This window comes from Eriocheir sinensis, unplaced genomic scaffold (assembly GCF_024679095.1).
Source record: "Eriocheir sinensis breed Jianghai 21 unplaced genomic scaffold, ASM2467909v1 Scaffold245, whole genome shotgun sequence".
Taxonomy (NCBI): domain Eukaryota; kingdom Metazoa; phylum Arthropoda; class Malacostraca; order Decapoda; family Varunidae; genus Eriocheir; species Eriocheir sinensis.
Window position 1 is genome coordinate 223,367 of NW_026111549.1, and position 25,207 is coordinate 248,573.

A 25,207-nucleotide genomic window follows, 5' to 3' on the forward strand; every position below is an offset into this window, starting at 1 on the left:
AATGGAGAAAGAAGGGAAGAGTCCAAGGAAATTTAAGGAAAGAAGGAATGATAAAAAGGAAACTAGGCTGGCAGAGAGAGAGAGAGAGAGAGAGAGCGAGAGAGAGAGAGAGAGAGAGACCCTTGATTCAGCTATTCCACCACCCCGTGTCTTTCCTCCCAGCTACAAATCAGAAAATTGACCCTCGAGTGCTAAGTCCTCTGAGTCATTAACTCCCTACACTGGTGCTGAAGTATTGCATTCTTATTCAGTCACAATTACCTGACACTTTTTTTTCTTTTCCTGTAATGATTCCCACTGATCAATATGTCTAGATCCACACAGCCCTGTCCAGCACAGGAAGGTTCACCCTGCTATCCAAGCTCCCAATGCAAGAATCAGTTATGGTCCTCAGCTCTGGTATTTCATCGTCCAGTGTCCTTCCTCCCAGCCACAGTTCAGGAGGAAGAAGTCGTGTTTACTAAAGCCACAGTGTTTTTCTTGTGTTGTTTCAGAGTGGCATGGGTGACGCAGAGGCTCTCACTCAGGTGGTGCTGCCCGTGGCCTACCAGTTCAACCCACAGCTGGTCCTGGTCACTGCCAGCCTTGATGTTGGTGCGGGGACCCACTTGGAGGTTGGTGGATGGTGTCACTATCTGTATGACTACCTGCTGCTGCCTCTTTCTCTTTTTCTGTCACTATCTGTTCAGTTCAGTTCAGTTCTCTCTCCATAATTATATTTTCAGTTCAAGGTCGGGAGTTTTGGCTTCATAACAGCACTCCCTGGTGCACTCCTTCACTGTTTGGGTTTCTTGTTTTCCTCTCTTTATTCCTTTAGTGTTCTTTCTTATCCAAAATTTCTGTATTGTTCTTTTTGCTTTTTTTATTTATTTATTTATTTATTTTTATCTGCCTTAATAACACATCTTCAGGGGCTGCCATGTGTATGCAATGAAGCATTTTGTAGTCTCCTTATATTGTATCCTGGTGTATTGTCATCTCAGACCATTGCATTCCATAGTGAAGAACTCCCTTCCTCTTCCTCACCCCCATTCCTCCCTTCATGCATCTTTTGGACCCTTCTTTTCTTGTATTAAATCAACTCTTTTATCACTCATTTATTACTCCATAAATGATCTCACCGTCTCGTATCCCTGGTAGCGTGATCCGACTTAAGTTGTTATTGGAGACTGGTGTTCGGGGATAAACAAGGGAAAAAGAAAATATACATTTATTTAAAATTAAATTAAAGTAATTGCCTTACGCAATATTCTATGCTCAGACGATCATAACACTGGCATACTCAGCAATGGATGCAACATATGACAAACGACATGTCTTAAACATAATACTACAATATGTGCTCAGTTGTTGCCAATAATAATAACATTCGTCGTTCCACAAGCAGTGGTTTGTATCTCTCTGCTTACATCACAATCATTATGTACTCTCTTCACAAAATCCTAATGACACATTCCTATAGTATAATCTACTACAAGTCACGGAAGCACCAAATACCACACCCAGTGGTTTTACCTTTGCTTTACATCGCAAACAAATAATCACAATCCTGTCCCACTCACAATCCTACTTCACATCTCCTACATTATAATCTCCAGGACAATACAGTCGGTTTCCTTAGATTCTCAATTTCTACTCACGATTAAGATCACAACAGCCATTCTCGGCTGAGTGAGTAGCAGGTCTGCTTGAGGCGAGAACCAAGCTCGGTCTACCCATACCACTGATTTCTAGGCCACATTTTTCTTTGCTTTAGGCGGACTTACATCCTTGACACGCCCTTAATTTTCTACATAACCAATGGCCAATACTTCCTGTCACATCCATCTGGTCGCTCATTATGTTGTATTGTTTTACTTTTCCTGCTATTCGTGAGTCAGTCTTAAGACACTCCCTCAGTGATTTTTCTGTTAAATTATTGGCTCATAACATGTCGCCACGACTGACGTCACAGGTCAGAGTCTTTTTCAATGGTTGTTCACACTTTCTGACCACGCCTACTGGGTATCTGTTTTCTGTATCTGAGTCTGGGTATCTGTTTTCCTTTACCCTCGTTGTTTCCCCTCTTTTGTACTTGAGATGTTTACACTTATATATATGTCACCCTTTTTGTTAGTGTTTGTCCTGTCAGATGTTTACACAGTTGTATATCTCTCATTCCTCTCTGGGTATCTGTTTTCCTTTATCCTCGTTGTTTCCCTCTTTGTTAGTGTTTGTCCTATGAGATGTTTACTCTGTACTGTTATGGCTCATGTTTGTTCGTTTTCTGGTTCACGACATACATCCCCTTCCGGAAGATCTCACAGGTGTTGGTGGAGAAGATACGCCTTGCAATGTCTGCAGTTGGTTTGAGTCTGGAATTAGGCGGCGTCGTGCGTAGCGCAGGACATAGGAATACCCCACGGCAGACGTCACCAGCAGTAGAACCAGTATCACGACATGGCGAAGACAATCCACCAATGGATTACGGGTTGAAAGGGCTGATCCGGCTCGACCACATAATTTAGGGGCTGCAAGCCAGCTGTTAGCTCCTGTAGGGGGATGGACTCAGCACTGCGAAGAGAACCTTGCCGAAGCGTCAATATACCACTACCTGTCAAGCTGACAGTATGTCTGTTTACAGGATGGGTAGGGCATGTGAGTGTCAGAGTGATGGGGGAGGCTAGTGAACAGGTCCAGTAGCCAGGACCTTTTATAAACATAGGGGGAAATGTTTTCAAGACTATTTTGTGGCAGAGGTTGATCACTGACTCATGTTTCAAGAAAGCAGCCGATTTACAAGAGGCTGCGTCACTAGCCTCATGGACGGGGCCTGTGGGAGGACAAACTAACATATGGTTATTCTTGTTACAGTGTTTTATACTAGAAAGCATAAAATATATTTTCCTATTCTCACTGAAGGCAATACATCTTGAATCAACACTATACATAAGAAAGTAAGTGCTATTCTGCACAGAAAATGGAAGGGAGTCGATTCGAAAGACATCAAAGGTGTCAATCGGATCTCCTCGCAAAGGTTTGGTGAAATAGAAATTACGAGAATCGTGCAAAGCCGTTGTCCTGGAGGACAGTTATTACATCTCTATATAAAGCTAAAAAATCAAGAACTGCAAGGCACAAAAGACCTGGAGGCCGAGCCTAGGCTTCCTTTAATGTGCTGAACAACTGTTTGTCTCACATAATGGTTGGAACTATGTATGTTTGCAGGGGAGCCTGCAGACTCAACTTTAAATCTTGTATACCTGGTCTTATGTGTCTCAATGCTAAGTCAAAATACAACAATGCTTGTAGGAGCTTTTTTCTCTTCCTAATGCCATAGTCTATATTAAAATGGCGCACAACTTGGTTCAATACATCTACAGCTGAATATAGCCTATTAAAGGCAGATTGCATGGCATGCATATTACTTAACGATGTTGAGTTTTCCATAATAAACATTTAACTATATAAAATTTTCTCAGTTAATGACTCTAGTACTCTATTTTTCCATGAATAGCATCAAATTGAGCCTGGGTCGCGGTACCAAATAGGTTATTAAACAAGGATCCTAAAAAAAAAAGTTATTTCCTGTTTTTTTTTCTTTTTTCTATAATTCATAGAAGTATGCAGCTTGTTTTGAATAGCAGTCATCACATAGCCTAAAACTATTCTGAGATGATGCAACAATGAACTGAATTCATTTTCAAAATTAAAGAGTGTGTATTTTTTTGCTTTTACAGCTGGATACTCAGGTGACATTTGAATAACATTTCAAGTAACGAAGCAGTTAAATTCCCTGCTTTATATAATGCAGCTAAAACATATTCTGTGAGGCTCAACGGTACTATAGTCTCTGTCTGGGAGGACTATAATATAGATAGTATGTTGGTGTGAAACTTTGGCCAGCACGTGTTGGGGACTCCTGTTGTGTCATTGAGTCGTACACCGAAAGAGTCAAATCAATCTGTGGTTTATTTCGTCATATTTCCGCTCAATTATTGCATTTTCATCCTTATACATTATTCCTGTTTTATATTGTATTAGTTTTGACACTACATTAGGCAACTCTTGTACCGTGCAAGAGCGAAGGCTTTATCTATGCCGAGGTGGCTCTGAAAGTTTGGGAGTAACCTGAGAAGGTAGGGCCTGTGCATCAGCTGTTTATTGCTGGTGTAGAACGAACATTATTTAATGTGTCATGAGTAGCAGTCACCTCTCCGCTACGAGTTATTATTTTCGGTAGAATTTTTCTCAGCGATTTCAAGGTTGAGCAATGCAAAGAATAGATCAGTGTCTGTCTCTGGATTTAAAGGGTATGCTCGCCTAATCGTTGGACATTGCTGCACGTCGATGCAATCTTCATGAAGGACTTTTACTCTATCTGTGGGGACCGTTGAAACCTTACTAGTCCTGAGGTTCCTAATTTCTACCATTATATCACTGATCTTCTCTATTACCCTGTAGGGTCCATCAAAAATAGGTTACAACTTTTTATTTACTTTTTTCTGTGGTCTCGTTTGAGGAACACTGTCTCCAACGTTGATAGTTTTGATTTTGAAGCTTTGTATTTCTTTTCTATTTCTTCTTTACCTTTTTCAATGTAATCCTGGCATCTATCATAAACTTTATTTGCAATTGCAGCCATTTCCTCTTCATAGGAGTCAATATCATAAACTTTCCTTGCATTACATCTATTTCCTCTTCATAGGAGTAAATATCATAAACTTTCCTTGCATTACATCCATTTCCTCTTTATAGGAGTAAATATCATAAACTTTCCTTGTAATTACAACCATTTCCTCTTTATAGGAGTAAATATCATAAACTTTCCTTGCATTACATCCATTTCCTCTTTATAGGAGTAAATATCATAAACTTTCCTTGTAATTACAACCATTTCCTCTTTATAGGAGTAAATATCATAAACTTTCCTTGTAATTACAACCATTTCCTCTTTATAGGAGTAAATATCATAAACTTTCCTTGCAATTGCAGCCATTTCCTCTTTATAGGAGTAAATATCATAAACTTTCCTTGTAATTACAACCATTTCCTCTTTATAGGAGTAAATATCATAAACTTTCCTTGCAATTGCAGTCATTTCCTCTTTATAGGAGTAAATATCATAAAAATATCATACCAGGGCTGCTGAATTTTTTCTAACATAGTGTAGGGCAGGAGGATCTCTAAAAATCCTCTCTCTGTCTCTCGATAAAATGGGGACACCTTTATGGTGCGATAATACGCAGCATTATAGGCCAAGATGTCTATAAGTAGCATTATATCCCAAACGGACACATTTCCTAGAACATTCTCCTCAAAATGTTAACAACGGTATAATTTGCGCGCTTTATTATTCCATTTCCACTTGTATGGTAAGCCGTTATTTTCGAGTGTCGCATAGGTAGCTTCTAATTTATCTCCGGCATCACGGAATTAACGAACTCTGAACCTTGATCTGTAACAACTGTCTAAGGAACACCGTGTACACAAACAACATCCACGTACAACGCCCTTGCCATTTCGCGGGCTTCCCTACTCCGTAAGGGTACTGTAATCAAATACCTTTTAAAAACATCAACATTGGGCATTACGTATCGAACCCCATTGTCCGATACACCCATAGGACCCACAAGGTCCATGTGTATTCTCTCAAAAGGAGCGGTGACGTCTGGATAATGCCGCCAAGGAGCAGGGTGCAAGTTCCCAACTCACTTTTAAAACGACTACCATGACGCACTTCCTTACATGAGTTTCTACATCCCGTCTCATTCCAGGTCAGAAAGCGAACTTTCTACACCGACATAACGTAACTTTGGTTCCTCCGTGCCCTGCAGTGGCGACGAATGAACCAGAGTTATCGCCATGGAAATACTTCAGGGGTAGAATCACCACCTTAGTGGCTTCTTCGTACGGATTCACTAAAACACATTATTTTCCACCTGCAACTCTGACAGGGGCGGCATCTCACATTATGCCCATCTTCAACACAATATAACACATTTTCCACCTGTACTTCTAACAGGGGCGTCTTCAACACAATATAAGACATTTTCCACCTGTACCTCTAACAGGGTGTCTTCAACACAATATAACACATTTTCCACTTGTACCTCTAACAGGGGCGTCTTCAACACAATATAACACATTTTCCACCTGTACTTCTAACAAGGGGCGTCTTCAACACAATATAACACATTTTCCACCTGTACCTCTAACAGGGGCGTCTTCAACACAATATAACACATTTTCCACCTGTACCTCTAACAGGGGCGTCTTCAACACAATATGCCTTTTTTCTCTGAGTCTTTGCTCAATTTTCATTCATGGGGCTTCCTTCTTTTAGCAAACTTATATGCTGGCTGCTCATCATGGAGCTCACTAATCTCCTGAATACTCCAGTCAAGTGTGTGGCCAATACACTCACTATTCAGGTCCATACATATCATATATTTTATTTTCTCATTTTTCGGCGCCTGTTTCTTTTTCTGCACTAGTGCAATACCTTGCCCCTCATTATCCACGTGTTCCACGGTTTTTGTTGTTCCCCATCCACAAACATTATCGCGCGTGTCCTTCTAATTCAATCTCAGTGTCCTGTGAGCCTTCATCCTTGATAAAAAATCTGCTACTATATTTTCCTTGCCAGGCAAATGATTGATTGTAAAACCATACTCACTCATGAGAGTCTGCCATCTAGCTATCCTGCCGTTGGGACTAGCTACCTGTAACAACCAGACTAAAGGTCTGTGACCCGTGTGGATCTCAACAGGGTAACCCAGTATTAATGGGCGGTTTACGTGTAACCCATAAATTACAGATAAAGCCTCTCGTTCAACTATACTGTGCCGCTGTTCTGCCGTATTCAATTTCTCACAAAAAAAGATACAGGTCTTAGTTTATCATCATTATCCTGTTATTGCAATACTCCACCAGTATTGTAGTAGGATGCGTAGAGTGACTGTACCAAGCATTCTATCCTTAAGGGTTGAGAACGCAATTTTTTTTCATCTGTCCATATGAGTGGAGTTTTATCGATAATAATTAGACAATCAAGAAATGACTGTAACCATGAACAGTTTTTTTTATGGGCTCTGCTAGATTGAGGTTTTATTCTGAGAGGTAATCTACTTTGTCAAAAAGTTACACTTCTCCATCTTCAGTCAGTTTGGCGATCCTTTAAGCGATCTAGAATTTGGTTATCTGCGTGATTAGAAAATATATCGCCCAGGATAATTATGTCATCAAGGTACATCTGAACCTTGTTGCTTAGTAGTCCTGTAAGGACAGTGTTATTATTTTCTTGCAGCAGGACGGGGCTGTTTTAAGGCCAAAGGGGAGGGAAGTAAATTCCCAATGTCCTGCTGGAGAAGAAAATGCCGTCTTCTCTCTGCTGATTTCATCTAGGGAGATTTGATAGTAACCCTGTTTCAAGTCTAGGCATGAAAAAAGATTACTATCTCCCAATTGATTGAGTATGGTAGTTATATTAGGGAGTGGGTACCGGTCGTCCCGTAGTGTTTTATTGAGGCCCGGAAGTCCAGACAAAGTCGTAGTACTCCATCTTTTTTTGGCACTGGGATAAGTGGGGCATTACAGGGTGATCGCGAAGGGCGGATCACACCCTGTTGCTGGAGCGATATAAGTTGATTATTTACTCTGTCATGATAACTGATAGGAATGTTATATGGACGCCTGTACACTACTTCATCAGTGTTTTGCTTGATGGTGCTTAAAAAATAGGGCGTTACTGTTAATGGTTCTTGTTCTGTGGAAAACACTGTTATATATTTATCTATTAAGGACTTTAAAACCTGATTCTCTCTCTTCACTTGGGAATTTAGCGTCAACAATTTGATAGAGGCTTTTCTTCCTTACTTCAAGCTCTGCGGGCTTCAAGTCTGTTTTAGCTGTGTCAGCGGTCTGTACACTAGATACTTGTGGCAGATCAGCGTATAGCTCATGAGTGACAGGCTTCACAAATCCTAACATTGTATTATCATCTATCTTTACACACACTTTCAATATTCAAATACGGCACAGTGACATAAGATCTTTGATTGTCAGATGAAGGGGTTAACTTAACTATCCCTGAGCACAAGACTCTAGCCTGAGGAGTACTAACACAAGGCTCAAATAAAGCTTCACTTGCCTGTAGTTGCGTCACTAGCGTTATGTAACCTGCAACAGATGCATGCAGTTGCAAAGGTTCCGCTGCTTGGCAACGTACGGCCTTATTTTCAGTGAGACCTTCTTCATTTCCATCTACATTTAGCTAAGATCCTTCACCTCTAGATATAAGACATATTTTTCCTGGCATAATTGTATGGTTTCCCCTTCTATTATCAGTTTTAAGCTTCGTTCTTTTGTTCCTCATTTAGTTTCAATGTTTTTTTTTAAATAATCTCGTGCTACACGACAAATCAGTACTCAACATAATATGAGTCGGCAAATCTACATCGCGTGTTATCAATAAGTCTTGGAAACTACTTTTTCCTTCCATATTAACTTGTCTTTTACCGTCATTTTCAGTATGGTATCTTTGCACAGAGACAATATTCACGGGTTTCGCTTCACAGTTATTTACTGCGAGCCCTAATTCTTTAATAAATTCATCCGCTAAAAACTCACACACGCTCCTGTTTCTAGGAGTGCTGCCACTTTTGCATATGTATTATCATGAGTAGTATGATCTGCCTAACAAAGTTACTCTTGAGTTATGTTAATTATAGCCTTCTTGTCATTATTTTTAAGGTCACTCCCTTGTTCGTTATAGCCTTCTTTTTCTTATATTCATGTGAGGCGGTTACTCCCTTGTTCGTTATAGCCTTCATCTTATTATATTAAAGGATACTCCCTTGTTCGTTATAGCCTTCATCTTATTATATTAAAGGATACTCCCTTGTTCGTTATAGCCTTCATCTTATTATATTAAAGGATACTCCCTTGTTCGTTATAGCCTTCATCTTATTATATTAAAGGTTACTCCCTTGTTCGTTATAGCCTTCATCTTATTATATTAAAGGTTACTCCCTTGTTCGTTATAGCCTTCATCTTATTATATTAAAGGTTACTCCCTTGTTCGTTATAGCCTTCATCTTATTATATTAAAGGTTATAGTGCAGGACCCAGGGGCCCATTTTTGGATTTTCGTTTGCGCAATAATTCGTATACCTGAAACCTATTTTTTCACTTAGGGGGAACCTATGGGCATTGGAAACAGCCGGTTGTCACCCTGTGGAGGTGTGCACAACCATACTATGACTGATTTTATTGTGTCAGCCAGGCAGTTGAATCGCGATATTTCTCGATTCATATTTTCTACTCTAGAGAGACAACTATTTGATGTAGATAACTATATTTGGTACCAAATTGACCAGAATTACATGCTGCATGCTACTATATATCAAAAATGACATTTACGGGCACTTTGTACGAACCAGGAGGAAAAAACTCAAAATTTTCACCCAAAATCATTTTAGTTTCAGATTTCCGAACACATTTTCCTCAGATCTTATCCAGTATCTTCTCTATGTGGTAGAAACATGCACTAAAATCATCCCCAGTTATTGCGCTTTAAAATAATACCAAACAAGTGTATCTCAACTCAATACAATGTGCACTAGCATGCAAATATGTAACATTACCCCCTAATTTTTTAGACGATGACGTGATATTTCTCGTATTGTAATATTTCTCCTGGCAGGAGTAATATCGGGTCTAAGTAGCTATATTTGGTACCAAACTGACCAGCATAACATTGTGCGAATTGTAGTATACATCGGTTGACAATCAGGAAAACGTTTTTGGCTCTGAGGCAAAAAAGTTAAATATTTACCGAACCCATTCGAGCTTCTGATTTGGTAAGAAATTTATTGCTTCGAATCTTTAGGAATATTTGTCCTTTACATCCACATAATATACATAAAAATATCCACCTACTAGTAACATGCTCCAAGCATCGCAGAAATCAACTACTATATTAATGCAAGTGAACGAAACTGAACTGAAAATTTGCATTTGAGTCAGATTAAGTTTTCTATATTGTCATCAAAATAATGTACCGGGACAGGTATCAAGAAAAAAAATGCATGGAATCTTATGCGCAAGAGTATATTTCGTTAGACATGACAATATATACAACAAAACTTCAAATGTATTAGCTGTCACACATGTTTCCTTTACACAATGCACAGAATAAGAACTCGAGAACTCTACTTTTGGATAACTCAACACTGAAGCTTTTACCACAAGTATCATTTGTATGAAATTGCGGCAATTTGCAAAAGAGAATACATGCATGATCGAGAACTCAAAATTTGGCGAACGCAAAACTTTTTAGCTTTTTCCCACAGGTATTGCATTTGTACGAGATTTCAGTTTGCAAAACAAAATACAGGATGAATTGTATTCACGTATGTTAAAGAACATTTAGTCCTCATCATCTGATCCACTGTCTTCCGCTGGTTGAGTAGTGTTCAAGCAACTCTCTTGACAGGAACATGCTGCACTGCAAGATATATTGTGTTTGCGACAGGAACATCGTTGGCTGGAGCATGTGGTTTTGCAACAGCAAGTCACAAGTTCTATGCAGGCTGTTGGAACCGGTGGAAGTGTCATGAGCTGTGGGCGCAGAGATAATCCAGTGCTGTCAACTTTCCAACCACAGTCTTCAGGTTGTGGGATATCTGGTTTTGGTTCATCTGCCTTGTACCAAATCAATGCTTGGTAGTTACTACGCATAATATGGAGAGACAGCGAGTCTTTAGTTGGTGGAAGCTTTTCAGGGTCGTTTGTTCGATGGAACATTTCCACCCGGAGGTCATTGACAGAAGTTGCCTTGGATGCCGAGTTGTAAATTTTGATGACAAACATTTCTATATCACGCATTTGTACAGTGTCGCTTCTACCAAGGTCTTTCAGTAGTTCTGGGTACTTCACGTAAGTTTTCCAAGTAGAGCGCTTCCCATGACCAGAAAATTGACTTGTGGTGTCTGAGCCCGTCAAAGAATGGTAAGCCAGCAAGTTGTTTCTCACTTCAGGGTCCAAAGTCTGTCGCACAGTATGCACTGGAACATAGATCTTCTCCTTTGCAGTACCAGCACGCAACCACACCTCTTCAGCTGTCTCGTGATGAAGGAGCAGCAGGAGAACATCGGTGTCTCTGGAACACACTATGACTCTGTGGAACTGTTGCGCTTTCGCATCTGCACAGTGGAGTATTATTTTTGTGTCGGCCTCTTCGTGCGTCGAGTCTAAGTGGTTAACCGCTCGCCCAAGTGAAGAGACAGCAGGGAATCTGTCACTGCCAGACACCACCACTTCGCAGTTTGCAGGTAGGGTCCGCGCTTTGAGGAGGATTTGCTCTCGTAGGAAGTCAATCAGATTTGTTTTGTTTTCCTGCAGCGAGATGAATGTTTGCCAAACAGCAGGTAAACGTACAGCACGTCCATCAATGATTCGCCTAATGTTCCTTCGTTTTGCAGACCTGCTTGCCCTGGTGTCAGCCTTGATGGATTTGTTGCGGTACTCATCAAAAACAATGTCCAGTCTTGTCTGACTACCTCGAATATTGGAGAAAACTCGATCGCAAAAGCAGTCAGCAAAATCCCCAAAGGTCGATGCATTTGAGGGCTTCCCCAATGCTTGTACTGCAGCCATTCCATCTACTATCACACAGGTTGCTTGATCTGTTTCAGGAAGTCTGCCTTGAGCATGGCTGTCAACAAGCAAGTGGAAAAGTGAGGCCTTCTCTGTAGATCGCAAGGTGTAATCTGTCGTGACAATTGCCAATGGAACTGGAGACAATTCATGCTGCAATAAACCTTTCAGGTCTATTTCGCGTCCACTGCTAGCAGCACTTAGGAGTTTACGAAACAAGTCCCTGTCTGCCTTGATTGTTTTGCTTCTTCCTCCAGCACTGGACACCTCGACTGTATTCAAACTCTCAAAAGTTTTTGACTTGTTCTTGGTGATAGGATCGTGAATACTCAGTGTGGCACCTGGGAGTAATCGCTTCTCCAAGAGGCCAGCAAGCTGCTCTTCTCCGCGTTGTGTAGCCCCCAACAGGTCTTCTGTGATATCGGCGCCAGCCACGTCATTAGTAGATATGCAGACCAATTCTTCACCTTCACGGTTGAAGGGGTTAAAGCGTTGTATCTGCTCTTCCAGCTTTCGGACGTCGTTTTCATCCCTTCTAATTCTCTTGGAACCACTGTCACCTAATGATTTTGATTTGGGTCTAACTCCGGCTTTGTATATTTCAGATATAAAAAAAACTAACACGCGAATCTTTATATTTAGCACATTTCCGTCAATGTTGGAATCAGATAGCAATGATAAGTTTACATTGTTATGTTTCATCTTTGTGTTCCCTTATTAATATTAATAATTATTTTTGAAACACATCAGCTACATAGTATTCATGTTCATCATTTCAATATGAAGGTACTCTATGTTTGCGATCAGAGCGGAACAATATTGGCACTCTCTGTCTCGCCAAATCTGAAATTCAAGTATTTTTGGGGTAAAAAAAAAAAATTAGACTTGTTTTGCAACAGTAATGAGTTTTCTCATTATTAAGGTGATTCTGGTCCGTTTGGTACCAAAATATAGCTACCTGGACCCGATATTACTCCCGCTAGGAGAAATATTACAATACGAGAAATATCATGTCATCGTCTAAAAATTAGGGGGTAATGTTACATATTTGCATGCTAGTGCACATTGTATTGAGTTGAGATACACTTGTTTGGTATTATTTTAAAGCGCAATAACTGGGGATGATTTTAGTGCATGTTTCTACCACATAGAGAAGATACTGGGTGAGATCTGAGGGAAAATGTGTCTTCGGAAATCTGAAACTAAAATGATTTTTGGGTGAAAATTTTGAGTTTTTTCTTCCTGGTTCGTAAAAAGTGCCCGTAAATGTCATTTTTGATATATAGTAGCATGCAGCATGTAATTCTGGTCAATTTGGTACCAAATATAGTTATCTACATCAAATAATTGTCTCTCTAGAGTAGAAAATATGAATCGAGAAATATCGCGAATCGACCGCCTGGCCAAGACAACAAAATCAGCCGTAGTATAGTTATGCACACCTCCACAGGGTGACAACCGGCTGTTTCCTATGCCCATGGGTCCCCTCTAGGTAAAAAAATAGGTTTCAGGTATACGAATTGTTGCGCAAACGAACTCCCTAAATATGCCACTTTTTTCCAAGTGGGTCCTGCACTATTACTCCCTTGTTCGTTATAGCCTTCATCTTATTATATTAAAGGTTACTCCCTTGTTCGTTATAGCCTTCATCTTATTATATTAAAGGTTACTCCCTTGTTCGTTATAGCCTTCATCTTATTATATTAAAGGTTACTCCCTTGTTCGTTATAGCCTTCATCTTATTATATTAAAGGTTACTCCCTTGTTCGTTATAGCCTTCATCTTATTATATTAAAGGTTACTCCCTTGTTCGTTATAGCCTTCATCTTATTATATTAAAGGTTACTCCCCGGTTACTGCCGCCAGTTTTAGACCCTTCTTTCTTGTATTTTACTTTTTACTTTTTTATTTCATTTGCATTAGCTTGTATTAAAACAACTCTTTTATCACTCATTAATTACTCCATAAATGATCTCACCGTCTCGTATCCCTGGTAGCGTGATCCGGCTTAAGTTGTTATTGGAGACTGGTGTTCGGGGATAAACAAGGGAAAAAGAAAATATACATTTATTTAAAATTAAATGAAAGTAATTGCCTTACGCAATATTCTATGCTCAGACGATCATAACGCTGGCATATTCAGCAATGGATGCAACATATGACAAACGACATGTCTTTAAACATAATACTACAATCTGTGCTCAGTTGTTGCCAATAATAATAACACTCGTCGTTCCACAAGCAGTGGTTTGTATCTCTCTGCTTACATCACAATATTTAAATACTCTCCTCACATCCTGATAACACATTCCTATAGTATAATCTACTACAATTTCACGGAAGCACCAAATTATACCACACCCAGTGCTTTCTACCTTTGCTTTACATCGCAAACAAATAATCACAATCCTGTCCCACTCACAACCCTACATCACATCTCCTACATTATAATCTCCAGGACAATACAGTCGGTTTCCCTTAGATTCTCGAATTTCTACTCACGATTAAGATCACAACAGCCATCCTCGGCTGAGTGAGTAGCAAGTCTGCTTGAAGCGAGTGCAAGGCTCGGTCTGCCCATATCACTGTTGTCTAGGTCACATTTTTCCTTGGTTGAGGCGGAACTACATCTTTGACACGCCTTCATTTTCTACATAACCAGTAGCCAATACTTCCTGTCAACAACCATTGGCTCGCTCATTATGTTATATTGTTTACTTCTACTATTTGTGATTTGACTGATTTCACTCTTAAGACACTCCCACAGTGACTTCTCTTTTCAGTTATTCGCTTATAGCATTCCGTCACACCGCACGTGACATGTTAGAGTCCTCTTGAATTTCCTGACCACGCCTACTGGGTATCTGTTTTCTGTATGTGGGTCTGGGTATTTTCCATAACCTCTCAGTAGTGTTAGTGCTTATCAGATGTTTACAACTTTGTATATCTGACTAATTGCTTTCCTTCCCTCTCCTGTCATATTTACAATTCTTGTCTCCATATCTCCACTCGGTATTTGCCTCTGATTGGGGTCACTATTAATTAACTGTGCTGCTATGGTCGTCTTCTGTTTGTCCATATTCTGGGTCCCAACAATGGGCCTGGGAGTAGCAGGGAGGGGCGGCCTGAGGCGAGGAGGAGCGGGGTGCTGATTAGTTAGTGGCTGAGAGCAAGAGACATCAAGCGTTACAGTAATTTTTCTGTGGTTGAGTTAGAGTTCCTTACCGTGGAATCATGCCCGGGTTAGACGAATTTCCTGTTACAATAAACTGCGTAAGATGAAAAGTTTTGTTTAGTCGGCGCAACATCTGTGGTCATATGCCGAAGAGAGACAGGAGGGGGAAGGAATTATAGAAGGGAACAGATCCCAGGAGACGGGACACAACCCCAGATTAATACCTGGTACCCATTCACTGCTGGGTGGACAGGGGCGTAGGGTATCGGAAAAGCTGCCCAAATGTTTCCACTCTGCCCGGGAATCGAACCCGGGCTCTCAGTTGTGAGCCGAGTGTGTTAACCACTGCACCATGAAGCCCCCTCTGCGTAAGATGAGAATAAACTGTACGGCCTCTCTCATCCTCACCCTGACACCCTTCACTCCTCTCCATCCATACAGCCAAAGCACCTCAGTAACCAAGGATCTGTAGGTCTTTCTGTACTGTATCATCCTGTGTCTTCTTTGGTCTGCCTCCACCAACACTACCCATCACCTGCTGCCTCCCTCACCCTCACCCTGACACCCTTCACTCCTCCTCTCCATCCATACAGCCAAAGCACCTCAGTGTACCCAGGATCTGTAGGTCTTTCTGTACTGTATCATCCTGTGTCTTCTTTGGTCTGCCTCCACCAACACTACCCATCACCTGCTGCCTCCCTCACCCTTCACTCCTCCTCTCCATCCATACAGCCAAAGCACCTCAGTGTACCCAGGATCTGTAGGTCTTTCTGTACTGTATCATCCTGTGTCGTCTTTGGTCTGCCTCCATTAACACTACCCATAATCTACTGTGTCGCTCACCCTCACCCATTCTCTCCTCCTGTCCAGACCACCTCAGTCTTCCCCTCCTCACTACAACACTTCACACAGCCAAGACTCATCCCACCTCTCAGACCATTCACCGTGATTTAGTATGCAGTGTCACCGTGATTTCTGGGACTAATTCTCCGACCAATAGGGGAGTAAGATAGAAGCTGTGTCTGATATTGGTTGAAATCTTGCCTCTCCTGCCAGGGCAAAATAAAGTACACACAAAATATCTGGGAAAGTGAACGTGGGAATTGTGATGCAGTGATTGGAAGACAGGCACAACAGTCTGGTATTAGGAAATGTAAGGATGAGAGACGAGTGGGAATTTAAGGGAATAGGAAGAGATCTAATGTGAGGAAGGAAGTGTCCAGTGAGAGACTGGTACAAGCAGAGGTACAGAAGGAAGGTGAGGGAAGTATTTGGCAGAGCAAGAGTAGGAGTGAAACACAGTGCTGGAGTGAGTGAGGATGTGAGAGTCTTAACCCCTTGGCTGCAGATTTCCTGCCAGAACACCTCACCAAGCTACAGGACGGGAGCAAAAAGTGGCTGCTACAATGCAGTGAAGAAAAATGTAAAGTCCTGCACCTTGGGAGGGGAAATCCAGCACACCAGTACCACATGGAAATGCTCCACTATCCACCACAGAGGCAGATAAAGACCTGGTACTGTATGTTACCAGGATAACAGTGAAGGGATATCCAGTACACCAGTACCACATGGGAAACACTCCACTATCCACCACAGAGGCAGAGAAAGACCTGGGACTGTATGTTACCAGGATAACAGTGAAGGGATATCTAGTACACCAATACCACATGGGAAACACTCCATTATCCACCACAGAGGCAGAGAAAGACCTGGTACTGTATGTTACCAGGATAACAGTGAAGGGATATCCAGCACACCAATACCACATGGGAAATGCTCTACTATCCACCACAGAGGCAGAGAAAGACCTGGTACTGTATGTTACCAGGATAACAGTGAAGGGATATCCAGCACACCAATACCACATGGGAAACACTCCACTATCCACCACAGAGGCAGAGAAAGACCTGGGACTGTATGTTACCAGGATAACAGTGAAGGGATATCCAGTACACCAATACCACATGGGAAACACTCCACTATCCACCACAGAGGCAGAGAAAGACCTGGTACTGTATGTTACCAGGATAACAGTGAAGGGATATCCAGTACACCAATACCACATGGGAAACACTCCACTATCCACCACAGAGGCAGAGAAAGACCTGGGACTGTATGTTACCAGGATAACAGTGAAGGCAATTACAGCAGACGGGTTGAGAAGAGTTCAGTGTCAAGGGCAGCCTGGGACGTAGTGGGACACAAGGTGTGTGGAAGAGGAAGGGAGGGAATGCATGCTGGACAGACGATACAAAATAGACAGTTAAGGAACAGTAGGGAAAGTAGACAGAGTATATGAATAGTTTGGTAGAGTGACATCAACAAACTGTTTAGAGAACAAAAAGCTTTCAGAAAGAAGTCGAGATAAATTGGGGACTTCAGCGGAGAAGTCACACAACTTTAGGCCTATGAATCACCTGGTTTAAGGCTGCTTTTTCTGAAACTTACTTCACCGCACAATGCAGCAAGAATTCAGGTGCCAGATACTGCTAAAAACAGTACTACTGCTTTGATTGGTTTGGTCAAAACTTTTACACCAAACGCCTCACATAGCCAAGCTTGTGAGCAGGGTGAGGTGCCGGAACACTGGAGGAGGGCCGTCATTGTGCCGCTGAACAAATGGGAAGGAAGAAGGGATGATTGTGGCAGTCACGGGGAATAAGGTGACTCAGTGTGCCAGGGAAGGTGGAGGGAAGGGCTTTAAACGAAAGGGTGAAAAGAATGATAAAAAGTGTCGGCGATGAACAAGGGGGTGATAGGGAAGGGAGGGAGGTGTAAACATATGTTTTGACTGTCAGGACGCCTTGATTTTGTCCAGCTCTTCTGAGTCTGCCAAACAAGTAATGCTGTAGTTATTTATCCTTAAGACAGGCTGTTGAGCCCCTCTTCATGTCATTACTAAAGTCAACACAAACATGTACAAACATCCTGAGGCTGTCCACACTCCACAAAGCTGTTCAAGTTATCCGAGCCCAACAAATGCCGGTAATGGTGAGACTGTTCTTATTGCAGAGGTTGTTGAGTCACTCTTCACGTCCTCCCTGAAGGAAGCCGGCGGCCTGAAGCACCGCGGGCAGGTCACCACCACCAGCCTGCAGGCCAGGGACCACAGACACCTCTGGATGGGACTCTGGAATGGCAGGCTTCACTGTGGCTTCACTAAGGTCTCCTCACTCTTATATATACTCAATTTTGCATCAGTACACACGTCATCGTCATTGTCGTATATTGGTCGGTATTATCAAACGCTTTCGTCCATCACATCAACTGTTTCCAAAGGCCAAACAGGAGATAAATTGGGTTCTCATGAGTGCTCTTTTAGGTTCATGGTACAGAAGAAGGGACAAACTACCACCAGGGTCATAAAACTGTCCTTGGAAATGCCCAAAATGCCTATGAAAGCCTTGCCAAGTATGTGTGCTTGGGTGCCAAAATGTTGAGTTGTACAGCCCATTATTTCTCTGCTATAGGATGAAGGTCTTTCACAACTCTTTTTGGCAGCTCCTCTATACTTTATTTTATTGGAGCAGAGATTAGTGTTTTTTTCCCCTGGAGTTGCTTCCTTTAATGAAAACAAAGTCCATTTGTCTCTGTGTCTGATGTTAATACACTTCATCCTGCCCCACAAAGCTTCTAATTTCACGTCCTGCCTCTCTGTCTGCCCTGACTTACACGCTGGCTGGGTGCTTTGGTTCCTCAGCTGTTGTGAGGTGCATGAGATGAAGTGCACAAGTCCAAGCCTCGCCTTTCATAGGCACCAGGACACCTTTAACCTTTGTCTGTTCCCTGGTCCAGGACACTCAAGGCCTGTCTCCCCATGTTGTGCCTGGCATTCTTCTCCATTCAGCTTGGCACATTTCTTAACTTCTCTCTGGATCTTGTGTGAGGTGCAGAGTTTATGAAGCACATTTTGGGGCTGGGAATATGCACAGACTGCACCCTTCTCCTCAGGGAGAGGGGCAGGTTTATAGTCATAATAATACAATGTTTACCAAAATTGTTCCATTCCATTTCTCTCCTGATTTCTTATTCATTTTGTAGGCCTGGTTTGCAGTAATTAGGTAAAGTTTGGGGCACATGTTACAAGTGTGCCTGGCTGTGGTGCTCATCTCCATCCCTCTGGCCCCTGAGCCAGCAGCGGGTAAGGACCCTTCAGCCCCAGGACATGGCCACTACAGTATCTGGGTCACCACAGCTGCCTTGCCCAGGCTCCCTTTTATAGGCCAACCCAAAAGGCAGGATGAACAGCTGGGTGGGTCGTCATTATAACCCAGACCGGTGTGTTCATAGCTAGCCGTCAACCTCTCCACCAAGGGAGCACACTGGTTGCTGTGTGTGTCTACTCTTTCAAAGGTTGCATTCCTCATTATTATTTTTTGCCAGCACCAATTTCTTCCTTCTATGTCTTAATGTATAGCTCACCTTTCCCACTTGATGCTCCTGGAGTAATGATGTGTAAATAAAAGACAGAAATGACACCAGTGTAATTGTTTAATAGTGCAAACATAAATATGTACTACTAAACACTTCTCTAAGGGGTGTGTGTTTGTACACAGCAAACACTGCCTGGGTCACTGTAACAGCAGCCTGCCCCTGTCCCTGCAGAGGAAGGTGTTCCGTCAGTGTAACAGGAGAAAGCTGAAAGTAAATGTCAACAAAAGTAAAGTGATGGTTTGTGAGTGAAGTAGAAGTGAGGTTGTAGATTTTGTATGCCCATATAGAGTGGGAATTGAATGTGAAAAAGAATGCAAAATAATTTTGAATGGTGAAGAAATGGAGGAGGTCAATGAGTTTAAGTACCTTGGATCAGTTATGTGTAAGCATGGTGGTATGGAGGGAGAGACAAGAGAAAGGGCATTGCAAGGAAGAAGGGTGGTAGGGTCTTTGGGATGAATCATGAATGGCAGAAGTGTGAGCATGGAGGTAAAGAGGGATTTGAGAAATACAATAATAGTACCAACCCTCACATATGCAAGTGAAACGTGGGCCTGGAATGAAAGTCAGAGGTCTAGAGTGCAGGCAGTGGAAATGAGTTATTTGAGGAGTGCTTGTGGTGTGAGTAGAATGGATGGAATGAGTAATGAAAGTGTGTACGAGAGTTTTGGAATGTGTCACAGGGGTGAAGGGAAGAAGTGTGGAGTGGTGGAAGAAGTGAAGCAACAGACTTTAAAGTGGTTTGGCCACATGGAGCGAAAGGAGGAGAGTAAGATGACCAGAAGGGTGTATGTGAGTGAGATAGAGGGAGGGAATGCTAGAGGACGACCTCCAGTGAAATGGAGGGATAGGGTGCAAGAGTACATTAGGGAGAGGGGGGAAAGATCTTTGAGAAACTTTGAGCAGGCAAGGAGGGAGTGTCTGGATAGAGAAAGCTGGAAGCTCTTCTGCCATGGCCATCCCCTGGTGGGAGCTCCTAGGAGCAGGCGTCGATGAAATGATGATGATGATGGGTCTAGAACAATGTTTTCAAAGTCACAATCAACAAACTAGCTCTGTCTTGCCCCTAACCTTAAAAATCAACAAAAAATGAGAACACGCCAGGTTTGCCAAGACCCCCAAAGCTCCCCCAGTAACAAATAAGATCACTAGGTTTTGCCGAAGTCAACACTAAAGGTTCTTCCTCCTCTTCCTCCTCCTCTCAGATCAACCGCACGTGCAGGACATGCCAGGCTCTGATGTCCAGTGTGGAGGAGATCGGAATTCCTATCATGAGGGAGACACACAGCCGCACCACACCCTCACCGGACGCCAGCAAGCTATTGCCATCCTGTAGTCGCCACACCTCCAGGTTGGTCGTGGCTTGGGGGGGAACCGTACATTTTCTCCTCAGTTCTGTGTCTTAATTTTAGGTTTGTTTGTACATCAAGCTTGATATTTGCCATCCTGAAGTCCCCCTCACTGATGACTCTACTCTTGCTCATTCCTATGCTATCCAGATCCCTTATGCAAGGGTTAACCACCATCTTCATTCTTTCATCCCTATTCTATCCAAATCCCTTATGCAAGAGTCAAACAGCATCTTCATTATTTCATCCCTGTACTGTCCAAATTCCCTATACAAGAGTTTACCAGCATCTTCATTCTTTTATCCCTTCCACTGGTAAACTCTGAAACAGCAATAGCCTCCCTTTGTCTGTATTTTTACTCCTGCTCATCCCTATACTATCCTGATCCCTTATGCAAGAGTTGAGCAGCAGCATCTTCATTCCTTCATCCAGCAGGGAGTTCTCCAGGCACACGCCAGCATTGCCGCCAAGGACTTCACACTGCACTGCCCGAAACACCCGTCGAGGGTGATGAGGATGAGGAGACAGTCAAGATTGTGCAGTGGGTGAAGAGCAATGAGCCAATGGTAGGAATCTTGTCTCTCTGTCTGTATCTTAAATGTATTTGCCCTTCACTTACCCTGTTTGAAAAGTCTCTTGTCATAGAAGTTGCTGCTGGGACTTTGATGGAGTGTTTCGTGATCCTGGTGATGGCTTTACATGGCTTTTTCATCTTGAGCGGGGAAAACACCAATGAACACCCGGTTAGTCTTTTCTGTGGCCTTGGGAAACAGTCATGGTGGGAGCCTGACACGTTAAGGATGACCTCACTTTGTTGTAGAGAGTCTCATTAGTAAGGAAGCATGTATGAATTTTCTGAGGCAAGACCTATAGTAACTGTTTGGGGTTTTGTTAGGTTAGGTTAGGTTAGCTTCTCAATATTCTGATGTAATAAATATTTAGGCGAGTACAGGCTGATTCAGTGTTTTAAAGAGACAGCCAGCACCTCACAACAGTCATCTGAGGCAGTGCACTTGAAAAGATTGGCATTTCCTTCTTTTTATTTATTTTTTCTTTGGTCGAGATGGAAGTCATGGCCACCCAGTTGAAGAATCATTATGTAAGACACTATTTATGTGCCTCAGTCTGTGTTGAGTTCCCTGACCCTTGTTGCTGTTTGCCCAGTGCTTGCCACGGGAGGGAAAGGGAGCAGAGCCTATTGTGGGGAGTAGAAAGACTGGTTTTGTGGAATTTGTGTGTAGATGTAGTGGCTGGGTGTGTGTCTTACTTGTCTCCTTCACCTGCATACCTCCTCCTCTCTCAACTCTTGCTCAGTCCTATACTATCCAGATCCCTAATGCAAGAGTCAACCAGCATCTTCATTCTTTCATCCCTTTCGCTGGTAAACTCTGGAACAGCCTCCCTTCGTCTGTATTTCCACTCCTGCTCATCCCTATACTGTCCAAACCCTTTATGCAAGACTTAACCAGCAACTTCATTCTTTCATCCCTTCCGCTGGTAAACTCTTTCCTTCCTTCCTCTTTTTCTTTTTCCTTCTTTCTCTTTCCTCCCTTCCTTTCCCTGCCTTCTGTTCCTTCTATCTCTCTGTCTGTCTTGCCCTTGAACTCCCTCCTTTGCCCCCAATAAACAGAAAACAAAACAAAAATTAATTTGTGGTGGCAATGGCAGCGTCTTCAACATTAACACGTTCCTTCCTTACTTACCCCCAGGGAGCCACCATCAAGCAGGACGACCACTCCGGAGCCATCATCATCACCCGCATCATGCATGGCTGATTGCTCCGGCCTCATCCATGCTGCCGACGAGGTGCAGGGGTTAACACCTTCAATGTGGAGGGCAAGACACGGGCGGATGTCCACAAGATGCTGGTGAGGAGGGAGGAGGAGAGGAAGGAAGGGAAGGGAGGGAAGGATGAAGAGAGAGAGAGAGAGAGAGAGAGAGAGAGAGAGAGAGAGAGAGAGAGAGACCTATGTGCCTGTGGGCTGTGGTAGTGACAGAGAGAGAGAGAGAGAGAGAGAGAGAGAGAGAGAGAGAGAGAGAGATATATAGATATATATATATATATATATATATATATATATATATATATATATATATATATATATATATATAGATATAGATATAACTGTTGGTCAAAATTTATTCTCTCATTTGCCTTGCTGTTCCTGTCTACTTGCTCTGGATGAAATAAAGCTATCATTACAATTATTAATATCATTATTTATTTTCTGAGCCACAGTAACCAACCCACCTCCTGTCCCCTTCCAGGTGCAGGCGGAGGGCACCATGACCTTCAGGCTGCTCCCGGCCAGCAGCTCGGTGCACCTCAGGGAGTGCAAGGTGAGGGTGCACGCCTACTTTCACTATGACCCCAAGGAGGACAACAAGCACATTCCCTGCAAGGAAGCCGGGCTGCCCTTCAACAAGCTGGACATCCTGCACATTGTGACCCAGGATGACCCCTACTGGTAAGCCCTGGTGACCTCATAATGAAGCTTTGTGGCTCTCAGGTGATCCAGTGTCCCGCTTGGCCTGCCCCACTCATGGGGAGCTATGCGGCTCAGGCCAACTGAGTGCTGGTGTGTGACATTGCCCCTGCAGCACCCTGCTAGACCAGAGGACTTGACCGCTGCAGTGGTGCATTCCGTCCACTGGTGAGTCACACAGCTCCCCGTGGGTGTGGGGTGAAACACACTGACACTGGATCAGCTGGGCGCACCAAACACAGCGTTCCACACAGCAGCCCCATCACAGTGCTCCCCCAGCAGCTCTTATAGGCGACCCTTTACTGAAAACAACAATCACAGTCAAAGGAAACATTTGTAGAAGGTGCTGCAAAGGTGTCACTGGCCACTCACATAACTACATCGTCTGCCTTATGTACAAACACTGCCCCCCGTCTGCACAACAACAGGCCAGCCCGAGGCAGGGCTGCTGCAGCACCAGAGGGGGCTGCCGTGTGTCTCGCTGGGTGTGGTGGTGGCGGTGGCAGTGGTCACGGTGGCAGAGGTCTGGGCTTTCAGTGAGCAAGCACACTCCCAACATCTGTATTCAATAGAGAGCACACAGTCAGAGCTTTTCGTTGCTTTCCATATTGGTGGTTATGTTCATCTATAAATGTAGGTTGGGTTGTTTAAAGCACATGAGACAGAGCACAAAAGGCATTTTCCAATGAGTTCTTGTCTGTTTTATTTTTATTAAAATTCTCACCCAAACTTTGGTCCAACCATTTCAAATAGTCTGTTTGGACGGCGGATTTCTTGGGTCTTTCCTCCCTCTGCTCTGCCTCACTCCCAACACCTGTTTTTCCCTCTCATGTGTTAGCTACAGGTAACATAGGAGAGGGAAAAACAGGTGTTGGGGCTGTGTGGCAGAGCAGAGGGGAGGAGAGGACCCAGGAATCTACCGCCCAAACGGACCATTTGAAATGGTTGGACATTTTTCAGCCTCTTAATATCACTAGAGCCAGGGCCCCACTGTAGACCCTGAGTCCCCTCCATGAACACTAGGAGACAGTAAAGTAAGGGGAGGGCAGGGACAGAACAATGCCTGATGAGCTGACAAGAGGTGTGTGTTGCTTCTTGCCTTCAACTCACCAATGTCAGCAGGAGAAACAGTCTACACTACAAGTAGCCTCAGCCCCTGCCATCACGGCTGACATGCCCAATAAGCCCCACAGCCTCCCTCACCCTCCAGGCCAACATCAGCATCAGCTCCAATTTCTAACACTTGCTGTAGTATTGATGCACTGGGTCACCTTCATCAACACAACATAAATAACCTGAGGCAGGCATCAGTCACACCAGGAAGGGGGGGTGGCTGAGGGAATAAAGTCCCTATTTTTAAACATATCAGTGACTCAGTTTCCATTTGAAAAGCCTCTTGTAGCAGTTGCTGAAATTTTCATGGAGTGTTCTGTGATCCTGGAGACAGTGTTACACAACTTCTGCACCTTGGACGGGAAAAACAGCCACATGAACACCCGGTTCATCTCCTCTGTGGCCTTGGTTAACAGTCATAATGGGAGGCCAAGACGTTAAAAATAGGGACTTAAGTATCATGGCAGGGACCTCAGTGTGTTGGTGGCCATGTCTGGCTCATAGTGGTACCAGTGCAGAACGCCTTGTAAGGGTGCGTCCACACGGTCGAACAATGTCCGTCGGACAAACGCTGCTACCAGTTAACAATGGAAAGCGGAAAGGCTCGCTGATGACGTCAGAAGCGAGCACCAAGAGGTGTACCAGACACTGCCCATGTTCGTAGTATCGGAACTTCGGACACTGCCTGGTGGGACAGAGGCTTGGAAGTGTACGATACTGCCAGGCACAGGATGAACAAAGTTACTTGTTAACCAGATGAACTGAGGCTGTCAGTTGATTAGATCTCACCTGCCCTGTCAACATGGCTGACCGTACATCTGTCACCTGTCTCTTGAGCCCATACTAACACTGACCTAGATACCCGTGGGTTGCCAGCGAACATCAACTTTGAACATTGTCTGCCGGTCTTTGCCTGGTGAACGGAGTAGAAACTATGGTACACAACTTCATCTGGTACCACTGTTTGTTGCCATATCAACTTCCCTCATTTCAACGCCTATGACGTCATC

General features: G+C 43.2%; 1 protein-coding gene across 2 annotated transcripts; it reads left to right on the forward strand.

Annotated features, from left to right (window-relative positions):
• Window positions 1-473: 473 nt before the first annotated feature.
• Window positions 474-23,657, forward strand: LOC126991136 (uncharacterized). 2 transcript variants are annotated; one of them, XM_050849883.1, is made up of 6 exons: window positions 474-614; window positions 17,828-17,979; window positions 19,372-19,459; window positions 20,455-20,600; window positions 22,308-22,466; window positions 22,867-23,657. In XM_050849883.1, exons 2-6 carry the CDS (start codon window positions 17,951-17,953, stop codon window positions 22,886-22,888), a joined length of 444 nt encoding a protein of 147 aa, XP_050705840.1. In that variant the 5' UTR covers window positions 474-614; window positions 17,828-17,950; the 3' UTR covers window positions 22,889-23,657. The 2 variants fall into 2 exon arrangements, 1 of the variants encoding a protein (XP_050705840.1); XR_007745182.1 differs by lacking the exons at window positions 474-614; window positions 17,828-17,979; window positions 20,455-20,600; window positions 22,308-22,466; window positions 22,867-23,657 and adding an exon at window positions 17,986-19,168 and having other exon boundaries at window positions 19,372-20,259.
• The last annotated feature ends 1,550 nt before the right edge of the window (window positions 23,658-25,207 follow it).

Excerpts from the sequence above, each read along its gene's own strand:
- LOC126991136 (XM_050849883.1), top strand. The coding sequence starts at position 17,951 with ATGGCAGGCTTCACTGTGGCTTCACTAAG. Across the intron at positions 19,460-20,454 it reads GTAACAGGAGAAAGCTGAAA|ATCAACCGCACGTGCAGGAC; the intron begins GTAAATGTCAAC and ends TCCTCCTCTCAG. Across the intron at positions 20,601-22,307 it reads TGTAGTCGCCACACCTCCAG|GGAGCCACCATCAAGCAGGA; the intron begins GTTGGTCGTGGC and ends ACTTACCCCCAG.